Source organism: Aspergillus tubingensis (genome assembly GCF_013340325.1).
Source record: "Aspergillus tubingensis WU-2223L DNA, scaffold_8, whole genome shotgun sequence".
Classification (NCBI taxonomy): Eukaryota; Fungi; Ascomycota; class Eurotiomycetes; order Eurotiales; family Aspergillaceae; genus Aspergillus; species Aspergillus tubingensis.
The window spans coordinates 4,236,856-4,253,562 of NW_023336282.1; the positions used below are offsets into that span (position 1 = coordinate 4,236,856).

The 16,707-nt window shown below is 50.0% G+C and overlaps 5 protein-coding genes across 5 annotated transcripts; 2 read left to right on the forward strand and 3 right to left on the reverse strand.

Annotated features, from left to right (window-relative positions):
* Positions 1 to 1,305: 1,305 nt before the first annotated feature.
* On the forward strand, positions 1,306 to 6,263 carry AtWU_07700 (Pfs, NACHT and ankyrin domain protein; the record flags this gene model as incomplete). The annotated part of the gene is made up of 5 exons (XM_035502809.1): positions 1,306 to 1,371; positions 1,429 to 1,875; positions 1,935 to 2,553; positions 2,606 to 3,215; positions 3,269 to 6,263. 5 exons carry the CDS (start codon positions 1,306 to 1,308, stop codon positions 6,261 to 6,263), a joined length of 4,737 nt encoding a protein of 1,578 aa, XP_035358702.1.
* Positions 6,264 to 8,095: 1,832 nt separating this feature from the next.
* AtWU_07701 (putative serine/threonine protein kinase) lies at positions 8,096 to 9,400 on the reverse strand (the record flags this gene model as incomplete). The annotated part of the gene is made up of 1 exon (XM_035502810.1): positions 8,096 to 9,400. One exon carries the CDS (start codon positions 9,398 to 9,400, stop codon positions 8,096 to 8,098), a length of 1,305 nt encoding a protein of 434 aa, XP_035358703.1.
* A 1,361-nt stretch (positions 9,401 to 10,761) lies between these two features.
* AtWU_07702 (uncharacterized protein) lies at positions 10,762 to 11,490 on the reverse strand (the record flags this gene model as incomplete). Its single annotated transcript, XM_035502811.1, has 2 exons — positions 10,762 to 11,216; positions 11,316 to 11,490. 2 exons carry the CDS (start codon positions 11,488 to 11,490, stop codon positions 10,762 to 10,764), a joined length of 630 nt encoding a protein of 209 aa, XP_035358704.1.
* A 432-nt stretch (positions 11,491 to 11,922) lies between these two features.
* AtWU_07703 (spermidine synthase) lies at positions 11,923 to 13,660 on the forward strand (the record flags this gene model as incomplete). Its single annotated transcript, XM_035502812.1, has 3 exons — positions 11,923 to 12,857; positions 12,907 to 13,201; positions 13,262 to 13,660. 3 exons carry the CDS (start codon positions 11,923 to 11,925, stop codon positions 13,658 to 13,660), a joined length of 1,629 nt encoding a protein of 542 aa, XP_035358705.1.
* A 745-nt stretch (positions 13,661 to 14,405) lies between these two features.
* AtWU_07704 (dynein family protein) lies at positions 14,406 to 16,321 on the reverse strand (the record flags this gene model as incomplete). The annotated part of the gene is made up of 6 exons (XM_035502813.1): positions 14,406 to 14,552; positions 14,620 to 15,248; positions 15,299 to 15,392; positions 15,450 to 15,832; positions 15,914 to 16,075; positions 16,165 to 16,321. 6 exons carry the CDS (start codon positions 16,319 to 16,321, stop codon positions 14,406 to 14,408), a joined length of 1,572 nt encoding a protein of 523 aa, XP_035358706.1.
* Positions 16,322 to 16,707: the final 386 nt, after the last annotated feature.

Below are 16,707 nucleotides of genomic sequence, written 5' to 3' on the forward strand. Positions count from 1 at the left end.
AATCCACTTCTCAAATTAGCGTGGCTTGTCCGCTGTCCCGGCTCTTCCGAGCTTTGCCAGGGTTCGTCTGTCACGTCCGGCCTCAGTACCTCTCCCGATGCTACTGTTGTCATACACACGGGGCCGCGGAGCACTCTTATCTCCTTGGACTCCTGCCTCCAGGTCTCTAAGAAGACTGCCTCGCTGTGTCGTTCGAGAGAGTCTCTGGGTCCGTTCCGTCATTATCCGTCGTCGGATATACTAGTAGTCCACTAGGTTCGTTACGAACGCAACCCGTCCCCACAGGCAGTGCTGGTATGCGAAGGAGTAATTATGGTACGCCTTTCACAGATCAATTACTTATAATAGAGTTATCTTATCAGAAGCTCAGGGACGCCACCTCTTTGAAGAATGTGCAGGATTGTATTGATTGTATCATCAATAAGTGAGAAATGAGAATCAATATACTTAATTGGTTGTCCCCGGCCATTCCTGGACGTGGAGATGACAGAAAAGCCTCTCTGGTCGGGCAGTCGAACTGGGATGTGCAATTACCCTACTTGGAACATATCAGCATGCATGAACTAGGCTACTAGCAATGCTCGCTTGGATTCAGTGTCCAGCTAGCCACTGTGGGATCATCCCGCGGGTACAGCATGCTAGGTATGCACCTTGCTGCATGCTTGGCCAATCAACAAACGTCACGCAATCAGATTCAGTCAAAATACACGCAAAGCCGGTTCACTTCAGCTGAGCTGGCGCACAGTTTCACATAACTCCCTACCCCTGAACAGCAGACCTCGTGCAATATTCCTTGTATAATGCAACGGTCGGAGATATAAGCATTGGATTATCCACACTAATAAGGGCCGCAGTGCCATAATGTCAAGGAAGATGCTCGATATGTGCGTCAGGTGGCTTTAATCATGCATTGGCCGGCATTGCCGAGGTGCTTTGTGAAGCGGACGAGGTACTTCAGATCTCGAACATCGGTATCTGGAATGAAAGATCAGCAGCGACTCAGGTGAAGAGATCGCACCTACCAGATGAGACACTGCACACACCATCGATTTACAGTTTGTCTGTAATGAGTGGTGGGTCCCACGATTGAGTCTGTGCTGTAGAGAAACCGCATATCACTTCCCAGAACAACGGAAGTTTATGCATGTATACATTACCAGCTGAACTGTGGGGCTTGGTTAGATTAATCTCTCTACCCTCCATGGGGCTGTGTCCTTCCATGTCCTACTTACATCGTTTTTCTCTGCGAGCAATTATCTGACATCCCCCATACACGAACAGCAGATTGACCAGACTGAAGGCAAAATGTTTGACAAGCTAAAGAAGAAGCTACACCATCACAAGAAAAAAAGCCATGCTGCCGATGCACCTGTGAGTACCAAGGAGAGATATGTCGTGTTGTTGCGTAAAGCTCACATATTTATCTAGGAGTTGCCGAAGGCAGCTGATGCGAAGGTATCTTCCCCCGGACTCGAAGAAGAGAAGAAACTCCCAACCAGGAAAGCCGCAAATCCGTCGCACGCCGACCCACAGCCTGCGCCACAGCCAAATGCTTTTGCAAAAGATCTCTGGTGGGACGCCCTCCAGAAATTGCCCGCTGCGAAGCAGACTCAACTGAAGAGCATGGGCTTCGGAAAGATCGGCTCGGGGGAATCGGTCGAGACTGGTATCGACGATCTCGTGGAGGCTGTCAATAAGAAGCAGGAAGAGTGTGAAAAGAAATTCTGGCGTGTCTCAGTTGGAGATAACGACATCGTCCTGCGGAACTATACAACGAAGATCGTCGGTTGGGTGCAGAAAGCCGGTGATATTGCAATTCAGTTCGCACCGCCGCAAGCTAGTATGCCATGGTCTGTTATCAAGTCCCTCATGCAGGTAGGTGCTTCACAGGAGTTTATCCATTCGATTGTACATGCAAAACTCACAATAATCAGGTCCCCGTCATTGAAGGGGAACAGATGGCCGCCTTGCTAGGAGCCACTGAGAAGATTGTTCGTATCGTCAGTCGGGGACAAGTCTATGAACAAGTGTACTTGTCAAATGTCCCCGGTTCACCCGAAGATAAACTATCGAAGGGTCTGCAGGATGCCTTATTGAGGATCTACACTACCTCGTTGGAGCTTCTAGCAGATTCGGGCGGTCTCTTCTCTAAGAATACTGCTCATAGGACCCTTGATGCGATCCTGAACCCGGGAAATGTTTCCAGCGGGCTCTCAGCTCTTGCACAGCAAGAAGATGAGCTTCTTCGTGATGTCCAAGCATGTGAGACTCGACGCAGTGCAGCAGCAGATGATCGAATGATCGGGATGCTTGACGCTCTGAATGCTCCATTAACACGAGTGGATAAGAATGTACAGACTCTTCTTGAAGGGATGGAGAAGGAAGGGCGCATTGCATTGCTGGAATGGATTTCGTCGGTGCCGTTTGGTGACCATCATGGCAACGTGAAAGAGGGGAGGACACCCGGAACGGGTGAATGGCTGCTACAAGACAGTAATTTCTGTAGTTGGGAAGAAGCCAGCTCATCTGGTATTTTCTGGCTTCAAGGCTCTCGTAAGTCTTTAGTACACTCACCACCTGTTCTTCCATACTAAAGCAAAGCTAGCCGGTACGGGAAAGACGTACCTCACATCGCGAGTCATCGATCTTTATCAGAGCATGCTGAGCGACCCTCCCAAAAATGAGGGTTTCGCCTTCTTTTACTGCAACAGGAATGAAGAGGATCGTGGAAAGGCACTGTCTGTTTTCCGAAGCTACGTGCGCCAACTTTCCACCACCCCGGCCAGCCCCGAATCAATCCAGACTGAGTTGAAGGAGGCATGCTCGAAGGCTCGAGAAAGCGGATCAAAGCTCAGCTTCGAAACCTGCAAGGAACTAATTGCTGAGTCTTTGAAAGTGTATCCGAAGACTACGTTGGTGATTGACGCTCTCGACGAATGTGACCCAGAATCTCGCGATATAATAATTGATGCGCTGAACACTCTTGTGTCTGAAACAAACAATACCGTCAAAATATTCATCTCAAGTCGACCTGATCCGGATATCCAGGCTCTATTGGTGGGGAGTACCAGTGTCGCTATTCAAGCAAGTCACAATCAAGCCGACATTCAGAAATTTCTCGAAATACAACTGGACAACCTCGCCAGAAAGACCGCCTTCATTGGCCGGATGAAGGCAAAGATCATTGCTAAGCTTCTGGAAGGTTGCCAGGGAATGTAAGATTCCGGGATCACCCATCCAATAGTACAAGGTTGCTAATGCTCGATAGGTTTCAATGGGCGTCGTTGCAGGTTCACCAAATTTTCAGATGTAGAACTGAATCAAGCGCTTGGAAGCGGCTCGAAAACCTTCCAGAGGATCTTCAGAAGGCATATGATGAGATATGGAATGAGATTGAAGCCTTAGAGGAGCCAGACAAGACCCTCACTAAACGCGCGTTGACATGGGTAATGGCCGCACACAAGCCCATGAAGACCAATATGCTCCTATCTGCGATCCGTGTTGGATCAAAGGATGACGAAGAATTCTTGGCTGATGAGATTGACGAGCAAGGGTTACTATCACTTTGTAACAACTTCCTTGTGATTGATTCAAAGATGGGGGTGTGGCGTTTCTCACATGCTTCGGTCATAGAATACTTGGAAAGCAGGCACAATTTGACCCTCCCTCAGGCACATTGCCATGCCGCTACTGCTTGTCTCTCGTTTTTCATCAACGTCTACGAGGATGATCTGGAAACTGTGCCTAATGAAGAGCTGCAGGATTTCTGGCGGAGCGAAGAGTCCATTCCAGATGGAAAGTTCGACATCATCGACATACGGAACCCATTTCACATCTACATCAGACACTACTGGGTCGCCCACGTGCACGGATCCGGCTGTTCCGAAGAAAGTACAGTGGCATCCCTTTTGAAGACCTTCCTCGGGGCTCCCGATGACAGCAGTGTACAATATCGGACATGGTACAGGCAAGTGCGGCTTGATGCGAGCATGAAGCCCCTTCTTGACAACTCAACTGGCTGGGACATCTCTGGCTTCGATAGCAATACCTTCAACTACTACCGCACTCTCCGAGAACTTCTCTATATCAATATTGGGTATATTTGGGGGAGCGAACTAGAACCAGAAGATGCCGCCGTTTTCGCCATGTGTCGCTTCGCATTTGACAAGATTCTGTGGGGATGGTGGCAAAACAGAGATATCAATATCTCCCGTCTGAACCAACGGGGCCACGACCTTCTCACTGTTGCCGCCATAGGAGGCAGTGTGCCGATATGCCAGCACTTGATCGCCAAGGGTGTCGATGTCAACTTCCGGATAGCCGCTGAGGAAGATAACATTGACTACGGAAGTGCTCTTGTTGCAGCAGCACATAAAGGACGGACTGCGGCCGTCCGCTGCTTAGTGGAATCCGGAGCCGACGTGAATATGTCATACTCCTATGGACAAGGGCGATTCAGGAACGCGCTGGTAGCTGCCGTGGATGGGGGACATCTTGAAACCGTCAAGTATCTGGTTCAGACGGCGAAGGCTGACCCCAACATGCCGCCAGAGGATACAGATTACCTGGGTTCTGCTCTGGGAAGAGCAATTGTACTGAAAAACCATGAAATGGTCAACTGCTTGGTGGACGCTGGAGCCGATTTGAGCAAGCCGCTAGGACGCATTGACTACTACAGCGCCCTCGAGGCTGCCGCCCACAAGGGGCAACTCAAGACTGTTAAGTACCTGGTTCAGGAGGGGGCAGATGTAAACATGGTTTCCCAACCGTGCAGCCTTGAAGGTTGCTTTCACCATGGTACTGCCATTGAAGCCGCAGCGCATGCTGGAAAGATCGATGTTGTCAGGTACTTGGCTCAAGAGGCACATGCCGAAGTGAACGTGGCACATTCTTATGGCCATGGCAGTCCTCTTGTAGCTGCGCTCGCAGGTGACAGGTCGAGGTGGGATGGCGATGACGGGGCCGACGAGGATGGTGTCGACTACCTGGCAACCGTCAGGTCTTTGATCCACGAAGCAGGAGCTGACGTCAACTTACCACTTCGCTGTGGTGAATATGGCAGTGCTCTCGCAGCCGCAGACGAGATTCACGAAGTCAAACTTTTGCTGGAAGCAGGAGCTGATGTGAACATGCCATTGACCCTGGGTAAATATGGCAGTGCTCTTGCAGCTACCGTTGCAACGTCTAGAGACCCCGAGATTCTGGAAGCTCTGCTAGAAGCGGGAGCCAACGTGAATATGCCTCTTCCCGGTGGGGAATATGGCAGCGCTCTCGCTGCTGCATCTGCAGAAAATCAGACTGAGGCGGTCAAAGTCCTTCTACAAGCCGGAGCAGACGCAAATATGCAAATTCCTTACGGGAGCTATGGCAGCGCCCTTACTGCTGCGTCCGCAAAGGATAATACTGAGGTGGTAGAGATCCTTCTAGAAGCCGGAGCAGACGTAAATATGCAAGTTTCTGTTGGGGAATACGGTACCGCCCTGATAGCGGCAGCTTCAGGCTACGCTGCCACGGAAACTGTCAAGTGCCTCGTGAAATCCGGTGCTAATGTGAACGCACTGCCGGCGATTGGGAATTATGGAAGCGCCCTGGCAGCAGCGACTGCTCACGATATCGCCAAGTGTCTCCTAGAAGCAGGAGCAGATGTGAACGCGCATCTGTCTCGTGGCGATTACGGAAGTGCTCTTGCGGCCGCAGCCTCCCGCAACTTATCGGATATTGTGAGAACACTGATGGATGCAGGGGCCGATGCCAACATGCCACTACAATCCGGAAAGTACACCAATGCCTTTGAAGCGGCAATTGACGGATGGGATCTTGACATTCTCAAGGCCTTTATAGACGCAAAAGCAGATGTTAACCAGCCACTGAAGAAGCAAGACTACGGCAATGCCATCACCAAGGCTGCGATGTCTGAGTATGACATTGAAAAGCTTGAATTTCTAATCGAGGCCGGTGCAGACGTGAACCAGACCCACCCCGAGGCAAAATACGTGACTGCTCTGATTGCTGCTGCGTTCTTTGGACTAAAGGATTCGGCGAAACGCTTGATTGAGGCTGGAGCGGACGTAAATATCCGGCTGGATAAAGCGCACCTCCCTACCGCTCTGCAGGCTGCTCAATCTGCTGTCACGGAGGAAGAGATCGAGAAGTTCAAGACATATTGTTCCACGGATGAGAGAGTGACTGAGGAGGTTAAGGCGTTGGAGAATGGCAGAGCTGAAGTGGCCGAGCTACTTCGTCAGCATGGTGCGACATCCTGATTGAATCAGGATTTTTGTCAACCAGATCGTTCGGCTCAGCCGAAGACAGACGCTTTTAATTGAATAGTGCTAAGTACGAATATCTCATATCTACATAGCAATTATTGAAGAAATATACGAGTAATCTATAAGACAAAAGCACATATCGTAGAGACTGGTGTAGTTCAAAGTAATATTTGTTCTCGATCATCTGGAAACTTGAGAGCCCTATATACAGAATGAATGTCAGAGAGATTGACCACCAACAATCGTATCCGAAGCGAATGTGAAGCTCTGATATTCACTTGGCCGAGCCTCTAGTATTCACAACAGGATGACTTGGCCGCTAATCTCATGTTCCGTAGTAACGTATCAAGACCTTCCCTCCTGACTGGAGACAGAATATATACACCAATGAGCCCACATTTACTTCAATTGTTATAAGATAAGAGCAAGGATAGTACAAATACCATAAGATCATAGTTTTGTACATATCTAGTGCAAACTGAATAGGTTCGGTATGCCAACCCGCTAACCATGCTCAACACCAGCGCCTTTGGCCGCTTCCCCGGCGTGAGGCTTCAGATCCTCGCATCGGGTGAGATACGCAGTTATTGAGTCGTTAGGCCTTTGTTTCAACGTGGTCATTTTCTGAGTCAGTTGGAAGGCGCGTGTACCTGTTCATGTAGGGCTATTACAGCCCTGAGGATTGAACCACGATCCAGATATTTAGAGCCGTATCAAAAGGATGGAAAGGATATCAGGGGTGGAAAACCCGTCTATTTAATCTTAATCTTATATCATAGAAGTCTGTAAATTGTCTTGATATCGGGGACACATGCTATGCAGTAACCACAAATAGGGCATTAAAAGGACAGGTAGATGAGCCCTACGGGGTCCAAACCAAGTAAATTAATGAATAAGCAGCAGAAATCAGCCTGCACCAGCTTAAGGGAGTAGAAAAGTTCGTGTATGGAAATAGAATAGACAGAGCGCAGGCTTTATACTCATTTAATGAATGTCCCAGTTCTGTTCGACGAATCTGAGAGACCCGTCAATGTTGAAATTGCTAGCATAGTCCCTTCTGGCTTTAATACTCTGAGTTTTTAGAGCCCCTTGGTATGTGCATCTTGTCTTTCACGGCCTTCGTTTATGAATAAGAGGTTGTAGACTTTTCTGGTCCTCTCTTACAAAAATATAAAGTAATATAGTACCATTCAAGACTTCTCGGTGGTCTTTTTGTGCCGGTAAGTGCCTGGGAGCCTCCCAGAGTACTAAACGCGGCTTGATAGTAAGAAAGCATCATTGTCACGCAGACGAAAGGATAGAAGTGAGCAACGTTAGATAATAGATTGTAATACTAGTTAGGTTCTAGATATTTTTCAGGTCTCCTGTATTTTAGATTGACAGGAGGATATCGGAAATCATCCGATTATCTACTGCTTCCTTGCTCGCATTAGCCCTCTAGATCTTCTTATTTCGAGTTAGTCATTCGAGAGACTCATCCCATCCAGGTGTAGTCACTGAAGTTGACATATTAGAGTAATTCTGTTGACACACAGCGGCGAAGTGGACATCTTATCCAAAAGTAGCGGCACGACAATTGCAGCCGGCTTGTTGTGAATAATCGGGTTAGAAGCATCAACGTAGATAACCTTAGATATCAGTTTGTTGACTTGGTATGTGTCGTTGAAGCCTGTTGCGCCGATAGTTTGGGGCCTGATTCTTTAGAGGATGAACCGCAGTATTATCATTGCACCGCGGTTCAACGTGTGTAGTAAGCTGAGAATAGTTTCTCAACTAAAGGATTGATTCGAGGACCATCAACCCGAGATATATTGGATCTTAGTGAGTTATTCACTACTCACTTGAAATACTCGCCTATTGATGTCACTTGATTTGGTTGTCCTGGTGTCCGTGTCTGATGAGTGCCGTGGTGGTGACAGCCCCTGGGAACCTTGACAATGATGATGAGTATCAGAAGGAGAGGGAGAGTCTGTAGAATCTGTTTCAAGCCCCGGCGGAGAACAGCAATCAATAGCTTGAATGCAGGGACTACTCATGGCTTCGTCGATGGTGAGCCTTTTCTCGGGGTTAATGTGCAGCATCATGCGTATCAAAGACCATATCTGAACGCTAGGGTAGTCTGCAGGCCTGAACCCTGGCTGCCATTCATGGGTATCAGCCCATTCAATAAGGCTGGCACAACGGCTTTCACGAAATTTCATCCAGGTAAGTACAAAGCTTTGGAACTGACTATCCTTTTTAACGTCGGCGACCTCCCAGGCCATGCTATGATTGAACAAGTATCGTCCGATCAAGGCACAGGCCCATACATCAAGCCGGCGAGGGTCATAGTATCTACTGTACCATACCTCATGTGGCAGATAGGGTTCGGTACCGCAGATGTTTTTGTTCGAACAATGGCGAACTCTATCGGGGTTTATCTCGGGGTCCCTGAAGACCACGGCGAAACCAAAGTCGGTTATCTTGAGAACACCCTTTTCCGTGAGGAGCAGGTTCTCTGGCTTCAGGTCTCGATGGGCGATGTCATGGTTATGAAGGTAGGATACACCACGTAAAAGCTGCTTGAACAGGCATAATTTGCCAGTGGTGCTTAGCCGACCGATCGAAAGGACATCTAAGAGGTCACCCTGGCTGCAGTATTCCATGACAATGCCACACTGCCTCTCCTTGATGCAAAGGTCGACAGTTTTGACGACATTTGGATGACAAGCATGACGAGCAACGATGAACTCTTTACGAATATCACGCACGAAAACATCGTATGGGGCATACTTCCTCTCGAAGAACTCCTTGGCGACATAACGAGATGTCCTGTCTTCGCTGTTGCGCTTATAGACGACGCGGACCTGTGCGTAGGCTCCTCTGCCAAGAACCTCGTCTTTGCTACTGTAGAAGGCTTCCTTCATCTTATAGCCTTTCATCTCCTCGAGCACATGCATACTATTGGATGGTTCGGAGGTTAGGCTCGTGTCGAAGTCGTCGGGAACCTCCACAGCTTGGTAGTCACTGCTTTGGCTAGAGGTGGGATTGGAGCCTGGCATGATCAACTTCCCAAGGCGATCATCCAGCTCGCTGGAGCAGACACTGTGGTCGATGCTCGAGGAGGAAGAGGAAGAATCAGTGGAAGACATCGTATTTATGTTAATACGAGTCTGTTGAGACGAGTGGATCTTTATTCGATCCACGATGGGGTATACCTGGAAGCAAGGTATATCCGATAAGATATCGTTGTGTAAGTCACAACGAGAAATAAAGGGAAAAGGATAGAGAAGGGTGTGGAGGAGCAAGATTTGCAGCCAATATAGCAAATGTTCGACTGCAATAGTTATAAAGCGAAGTTGGGCTTATCGAGCTATGTCCTGCTATAGCTAGAGCCAACAGTACTTTGCAGAACAAGAGTTGAACGATGGAAAGGAGGATGTTGGCGACGGGGGAGTTTCTGTGGGAAGGAAGCGGCATCTGAGCAGTAGAGTCATGTCATACTTGCACTTGGACGAGTTTTCTCACGACATCATGACATGACTATGGCAGGGCAAGCGATGCCATCAGCAACACCAGCCTGGAGCGTCATCGCTCCAGAGCCATGGAGGCCACAAGCAAACCTTTGGAGATGATGTAGACGCCTGTGTTCTTCTAAAGGATACAGAATGGATATAGACACAGATATAGAGTATGGATACAGAAAATTCACCAGATGAAATTGAATGGCTTCAGGGAGGCGAGTCTGTGCTGAATTTTGAATAACCGAGGTAAGCTACTTTAGGAAGAACAAGATCATATGTAAAGGAGGTCGGCATTATTGATGCTATGGACGAGCGTTAACACTATTCAGAGAAAGAGTCTGACGTTCCAGCCTCCCCCGACTTCCCAAAATACATTGAACTGGACTAAGGCACATGGCCCCACAACTTGACCATGCTGTTCCTGCGTCTACAGCATAAATGGTCAACGCATGAGCAATAATCGACATCATTGTTGGAGCCTCTCAGTAGGCCACTTGGCTGACTGAGTCATCAAGATGCTGGTCCTATGAAGCAGTGAGGATGCAGACTGAACGGCACGTGACATCGCTAACGCATCCGATTTGGTCGAGAGCAAGTATTGTTCCATCTTGGATATAGTTGCCTTGTTCCATAGGTATATCCACGGAATGCAAATTCATCATTGCTAAACCAATGTATAGCAAAGAGCACTGCATTCTCATTGCGGCATGGGGGTGACAGGCCTACCAAAGCAAGACCTTGCTCATTTAAGACAGTTCCGATCGTGTGCTATGGACATGGGGTTTACCCATTCAGCAAGTACACACTGCAAACAAGTGCAGCAGAAGCTTCCGCTCCGAAGCCAAGCCAAAACCGCAAAGCAGTTGAATGACTGAGGACCTGCAGGTAAGCGCATAACTCGAGGGAGAACGCTGAGCGTAAATAGCCACCAGGATTTCCGAGCAAGCCACAACACCCGGATGAGCAACATCGGAGTCCTGATTTGACCATCAGAAATCCTGAATACCAGTTTCGCCTTGCAGATGGGACTTGACTTCTCCATCGTCTACTCCTTCAACAAGCCACTCTGGTTCTTCATCGTCAAAGTACTTTTCCTGCTCGACGTTCCAATCATCGTACTCGTCATTGTCATCGACCGAGGTATAATCGAAATCGCCGTCTTCACCCCTTAGGAACCGCAAGGTCATCTCCCATCGCCACGCCTTCTCCCCTTCTTCCTTATTCGGGGGAATTTCGTCTCGATCTTCCGCGAGAATCTCTCCGTTGGGTCCACGAGTATAGCTGAACATGGCGTGAGGATCAGGATGAGAAAGAGCCTCGAACTTGGCCTCGGATCTACATAGGTCCGCTTGCAGCACACCTGAGAAGCCTTTGGCACGCCCTTCGGCCTCCCTCTCGGCTGGAGTCTGGAATCGACGGATTAAGCGATCATACAGCAACGGGTCTGCAGGGCTGGTATATTAGCTTGGCTTAAACATCCCCTGTCATAGACAGAGCGACTGAATGTGACACCAATCAGTCTAAGGAGACAGAGCGAGCGGACCGGCTAGCTCGAGATCAGCAGAGAAATACTCCGGGTGCATGTCCAGATAGCGCTTGCGCCGATTTTTGATTTTCGTCGCCGCAGATGGTGACTGGGTTCTTTTCACAGGGTCTGACTCCATCTGGGAAGAGTCTGCCTCAGGAGCGACGCCCGTACCCATGGGAAAAAGAGGCATAATGGGCGTAGTAGTTGGATCAAGGTGGATGATGACGATGGGAAGTTGAGGAAGAAGAGAAGCGCGGCGAGACACGCGGGGAAACTAAACCCATTCGGGCCGGAAGCGCGCGGACGGCAAAGGGAAATTATCCTCAGCGTCAAAACGTCGCCCGAGCGAATAATGACCGTCCGTTGATCAGTCCGACTTTCTATCTGAAAAGTACCGGTAAGACTAGCCTGGTTTCAATCTGTTTCACAACGTGGGTCCCTCAGGGATTCTTCTTGGCTCACGTTGTGGCGTTGCATTGAAGCTCCCCGCCCCAGCTCTTCCGCTGTTAAATAGAAGCCAACAATCATACAGTCGCGAGATGGACCTAGACTAATTGGATCCTACAGAAGCTCTCAATTGATCGGTCTTACCGGATTCCCTCAGGGTTGGAGGTCTGACATCATGTCTTCCCTAGCTGGTCTTGTCCAGCCCACCACCAGACAGTTGCTCACTGGCACTGCTCTGCTGTTCTTGATAGCGTTCTACTCGCCATTGACGGTGCTGATGCTAACGCCAGTATATGGCTCGGCTCCTGCCCATATCTTCCATGGCTATGGAGTGGCACTTGTTGGCGCTGCTGGATGGTTCCTTAAGGACTACATCCAGCGATTGACCGGCCGCCGGGCTCTTTTCCTGCTCCCTGTTGTGGCATTCTGGGTTCCTACCCTTCAGAGTTTCTTGTTCGCATCAAGCTCCGTGATGGGAAACCCATTCGGAGCTGTAGTCACCGAGGTCATCTCCTACTACCCTTTGCTTCTGCTCTCCGTGGCTTGTGCTGGTAAGCTGGTGCAGTCGGGCTTGGATCTGGGCCGACACGGTGATGCAGTCGCTGAGCACGTTCCTCTCGTGGTCTCCTATGTCCTCTACAAGACCGGCGAGAAGTTCGCCAGAGCATTCCTGGCCAAGTTCATTGGAACGACCTTCTTCTTTTCTCGTGCTGGTCTCCAACTCTTGCTCCCAGTCTTCTACACCGCTATTGCCCCTTCCAAGTTCCTGCTCTTCGCTATTCCCTCCCTTCTGTTCTCAATGACGTCCAATGTCCACATGAACTCTGGAGCCTTGAACTCTTTCCTCAACGAGGAGGGATTCGCCCTTGTTGCCCGCCAGGACTCCACCACCGGCTACATCTCTGTCTTGGATAACCTGAATGATGGATTCCGTGTCATGCGTTGCGACCACAGCCTGCTCGGCGGCCAGTGGACCAAAATGCCCAACAACTACAACCCTGCCGTTATGGACCCGATCTACTCGGTCTTCACCATGCTCGAGGCCGTCCGTCTGGTTGAAACCGACCACGGCGAGCCCCGCGTAGATGCCAACAGCAAGGCACTTGTCATGTAAGCTCAGCAGCGACCCCCTCTTATTCAGACACCTAACCTCTCCCAGCGGCCTCGGTGTGGGCACCACCCCCTCTGCCCTGATCCACCACGGCATCGAGACCACCATCGTGGAACTCGACCCTGTCGTGCACAAGTTCGCTACCGAATACTTCCACCTTCCCTCGAACCACATCGCCGCCATCGAGGATGCCACCGCCTTCGTGAAGCGCACTCCCCCAGCCCAGTACGACTACATCGTCCACGACGTCTTCACCGGAGGCGTTGAGCCCCTCGAGCTCTTCACTCTCGAGTTTCTCGAAAGCCTATCCTCCCTTCTCAAGGACGACGGAGTCATCGCCATCGTAAGCCCCTCTCCCCTTCTCCCTCCCAACTCCCCACCACCCCCAACTAACCCTCCCAAGAACTACGCCGGCGACATCTCCCTCTACCCCGCCGCCCTAACCGTCCGCACCATCCAATACGTCTTCCCGACCTGCCGCATCTTCCGCGAAGCCTCCGACTCCGACCTCACCACCGACTTCACCAACATGGTGATCTTCTGCAAGAAGAGCTCCGCCACGCCACTCACCTTCCGCGACCCCGTTTCGACCGATTACATGGGCAGCAAGTTCCGCCAGATGTATCTGATGCCGAAGGTCGAGATTGACGCTAGTCGCTTCGAGACTATCGAGAAGGGCGGTCGTCGTGTCCTTCACTCTATGAACACCCACCTGCTTCATAAGTACCAGGATCGTTCGGCTCTCGAGCATTGGAATATTATGCGTCATGTGTTGCCTGATTTCGTTTGGGAGAATTGGTGATGGTTTTAATACTATACTATACTTTCGGTATGTAATTTTTTTACTGTGTCTCTGAGAGATAGATTGATTGGTTTTCGTTGGTGTGGTTTCGGATGTTTGTATTCCTACTAGTACTAGGTGTGGTTTCGGGCGGTTATGGCATAATAACTTTATAATATGATTCGATTTTGGTATCTGGGACGGAAAGCATCTGCTTGTCTTTGATGACACGCCCAAGATAGAGTATACAAATGAAGCTATTCAATATCTATTCCTCAATATCGACAAGTCGGACTCCAAAGCAACGCTAACGAAGAGAAGTCTTTCAAGCAACCATGTTCAAGAGCTAAAAAGCAAGCACCGTAAAATAAGAAAAGCAGTGAATACTATCGAAAAATTCATTCATCTTTCTCCGACTCCTAAGAAGAAAAAAAAAAGCCAGCCTAATCCATTCTGGTATCACAAACAGCAACAGCAGCAGCAACGAGAAAGCAGCAGCAGTAACAACGAGATGTCACCAAGCCAGCCAGGCCACAATCCCCCCGCGTTAGTTATAATCACTCATTCCAAATATGTTATGTATGTACTGCATCGTGAATGTGTGAAAATGAAAAGAGAAAGAGGGAATAAAAGTGAAAAAAAAAAAAGGAAAGAATAAAATTACAATCCAACATCAACATCAACATGAACAATGACCGCCATAATGACAGGAAAAAGAACAAGAGAAATCATCTACTACCCATCGCCGGTGTATCGCTTTATCTTTTTACGCTGATGGGCTGCCGCGGGGACTGGCCCCGGGTTTCTTGACTAGGCCGGCGAAGAAATTCGCCAGTGCTTGGTTGTGGGCTTTCTCGTCTCCGGCGGATGATGAGAGAGTTTCTTTTCTTTGGGAGCGGCTGGCTTCGCGTTCCTGTTTGGGGTTGGGGTGGTTAGGGGTTTGGTTGGTTGAAAGGGAGGATAATAGGGAGGTATCTTACCTTTAGCTTGCGGAGCATGTCGTCTGCGTCGACTTGGATTCCTCCCATGTTGAACTGTACAGGACCGATGTGCTCGTTGACTCGTCCGTTGTCGTCTAATGGGGACATCTCGAGCTGGGGCACCTTCTTCGCGGCGCGGTCTTTCTCGTCTTCCGCCTTCAGTTGCTCCAGGACCTCGAGCTGCTTCGTGAGGAAGCTCTGCATGTCGGATGTGTCCACTTCGATCTTGTTTCCGTTCCGTTGGCTGCCTGTTAGAGCCATTGATGTGTCGCGCTTTGGGTCCTGGATGGTCTGCTCGAAGATCGCTACGGCGCTGGTTCCGTCGTCCACTGCGTTTGCGGTTTGTTCGTCGGAGTTGCGATCGTCCACGCCGTTCGTGAGTGGCTCCGGGGGATCCTGAATCTCGATCGACCATGCTGTCGATATGCCTTCCATGTCAAAGCCTTCACGGATGATTCGGATCTTGCCCCAAGAATCCCAATTCGAGGGAACTAGAATCTTGTCCCGGTCGATCACGTTGTGTTTGAGGGACTGTCTTTTTAGGAGAGAGTGTATGCCGAGGGAGGAGTGTATTAAGCTCTGCAAGGAGTTGGCGAGGAATGGGGTGGTGTAGATCAACGATGCGCCGTCTGCTTTTCATTAGAATCGGATCTCAAGCAATGTTGGCCGCTGTACTTACGCTTGAGTAGTAGTGTTCTCATGAACTGAAGGATGAAGTCGAATTGCTCTTCGTGCCATCCGTGGTCCTTCTCCAGCTTTTCAATCTTGTCCGCCTGCATAGGAATTGTCAATATAGAGACTTGCCGGAAGCCTGAAGTAGATTAACATACCCCTTGGCAGACCACACACATGGGGATTCCAAGCCCCTCATCCCACTCGCCCGGCCCCAGCGGTATCGTCACAGGGCCTCCGGAGCTGGTAAATCCTTGTGCCCCTCCTGAACTGGGATCCGTGCCTCGTTTCCGGTCCCTCCACTCTGTGAGATTCTCTTCCATGACGATCTTCGTCTCGTCATCGAGCGATATCAGTACGTGTCGGAGAAGACGGACCCATTCTCGGAGTCGCCGAATCCATGTCCATGGGTCCGACCAATCCAGTAGGATCACGACGAGTGTTTCCGGAATCGATTGAGGGGTCAGGAGCGGCTTGAGGAGGGGAGCGAAAGATAGAGACGGTTCAGAGAGGAGGTATGCAGAGACGCGCGCAAGAGTATCTATTCGCCGGAGCACTTTTGTTCAGCCACCGTACAACGCAGGCTGAGCCCACTACTCAGCTCAACTCAAGGAACAATTACCTTCGTGGTCCGCATCCAGCACATCCTGATATGTATATCCCAAAGCGAACTGGTTGGCTACCGGCGGTACCCTCCCCTTTCGCTTATCGTTCGACAGACTAGGATCGGAAGAATCGGCGGCGAGTGTGTCTAGGAATTCTCTTTGACTCTCAGGCGTGCCTCCTGGAAATTAGTCCAAGTATTAGCGACCCAGCCCCAAAACAGTAGAATGCCGATGCCGCTCGACGGCAGCAGAAACCAGGTCTTCGCACCTAGGATAAGCAAATTCTTCTCAGGCAGACGCTTTCCATTCGCGACACTATCCAGCATAGAAGACCAGATGTTCTTCTTAGGTCCATCCTTGCTCGACGGCCGGCTATTGTTTCCGGTACCGAATCTGGAGCCGGGGATCTGGCTTGACGCAGACATCGCCTGTTCGATTTCGACTATGTTCAGTTGGCGCAGACCATGCCATGTAACGTCCGAATAATTGTGAGGCTAGTCCGACGGCTTTGACGCGTGAGCCGCGGAGTTTGGAGGAGATGGTGGATATCGGTCCAGGCAAGCGGATTTGGGGTCAGGGGAATCTGGCGTTGGGGACGATCTCTTGTAGCGATTAACGGCGGGTCCGTGGCCAAATTGCCCACCCGGATGAGCGGTATCGTAGGTAATCCCGCTGTTGCTCTTTAGATCACACAGATGGTGGGGGTAGTCAGTTCAAGAGGAGGACGGTTTAGTCGAGAAATACGTTTAAGTTGCACTCCAGTAAACAATCCAAAGTGTCGGCGTTCTTGCGGGTGGGACCCTCCCGCGGA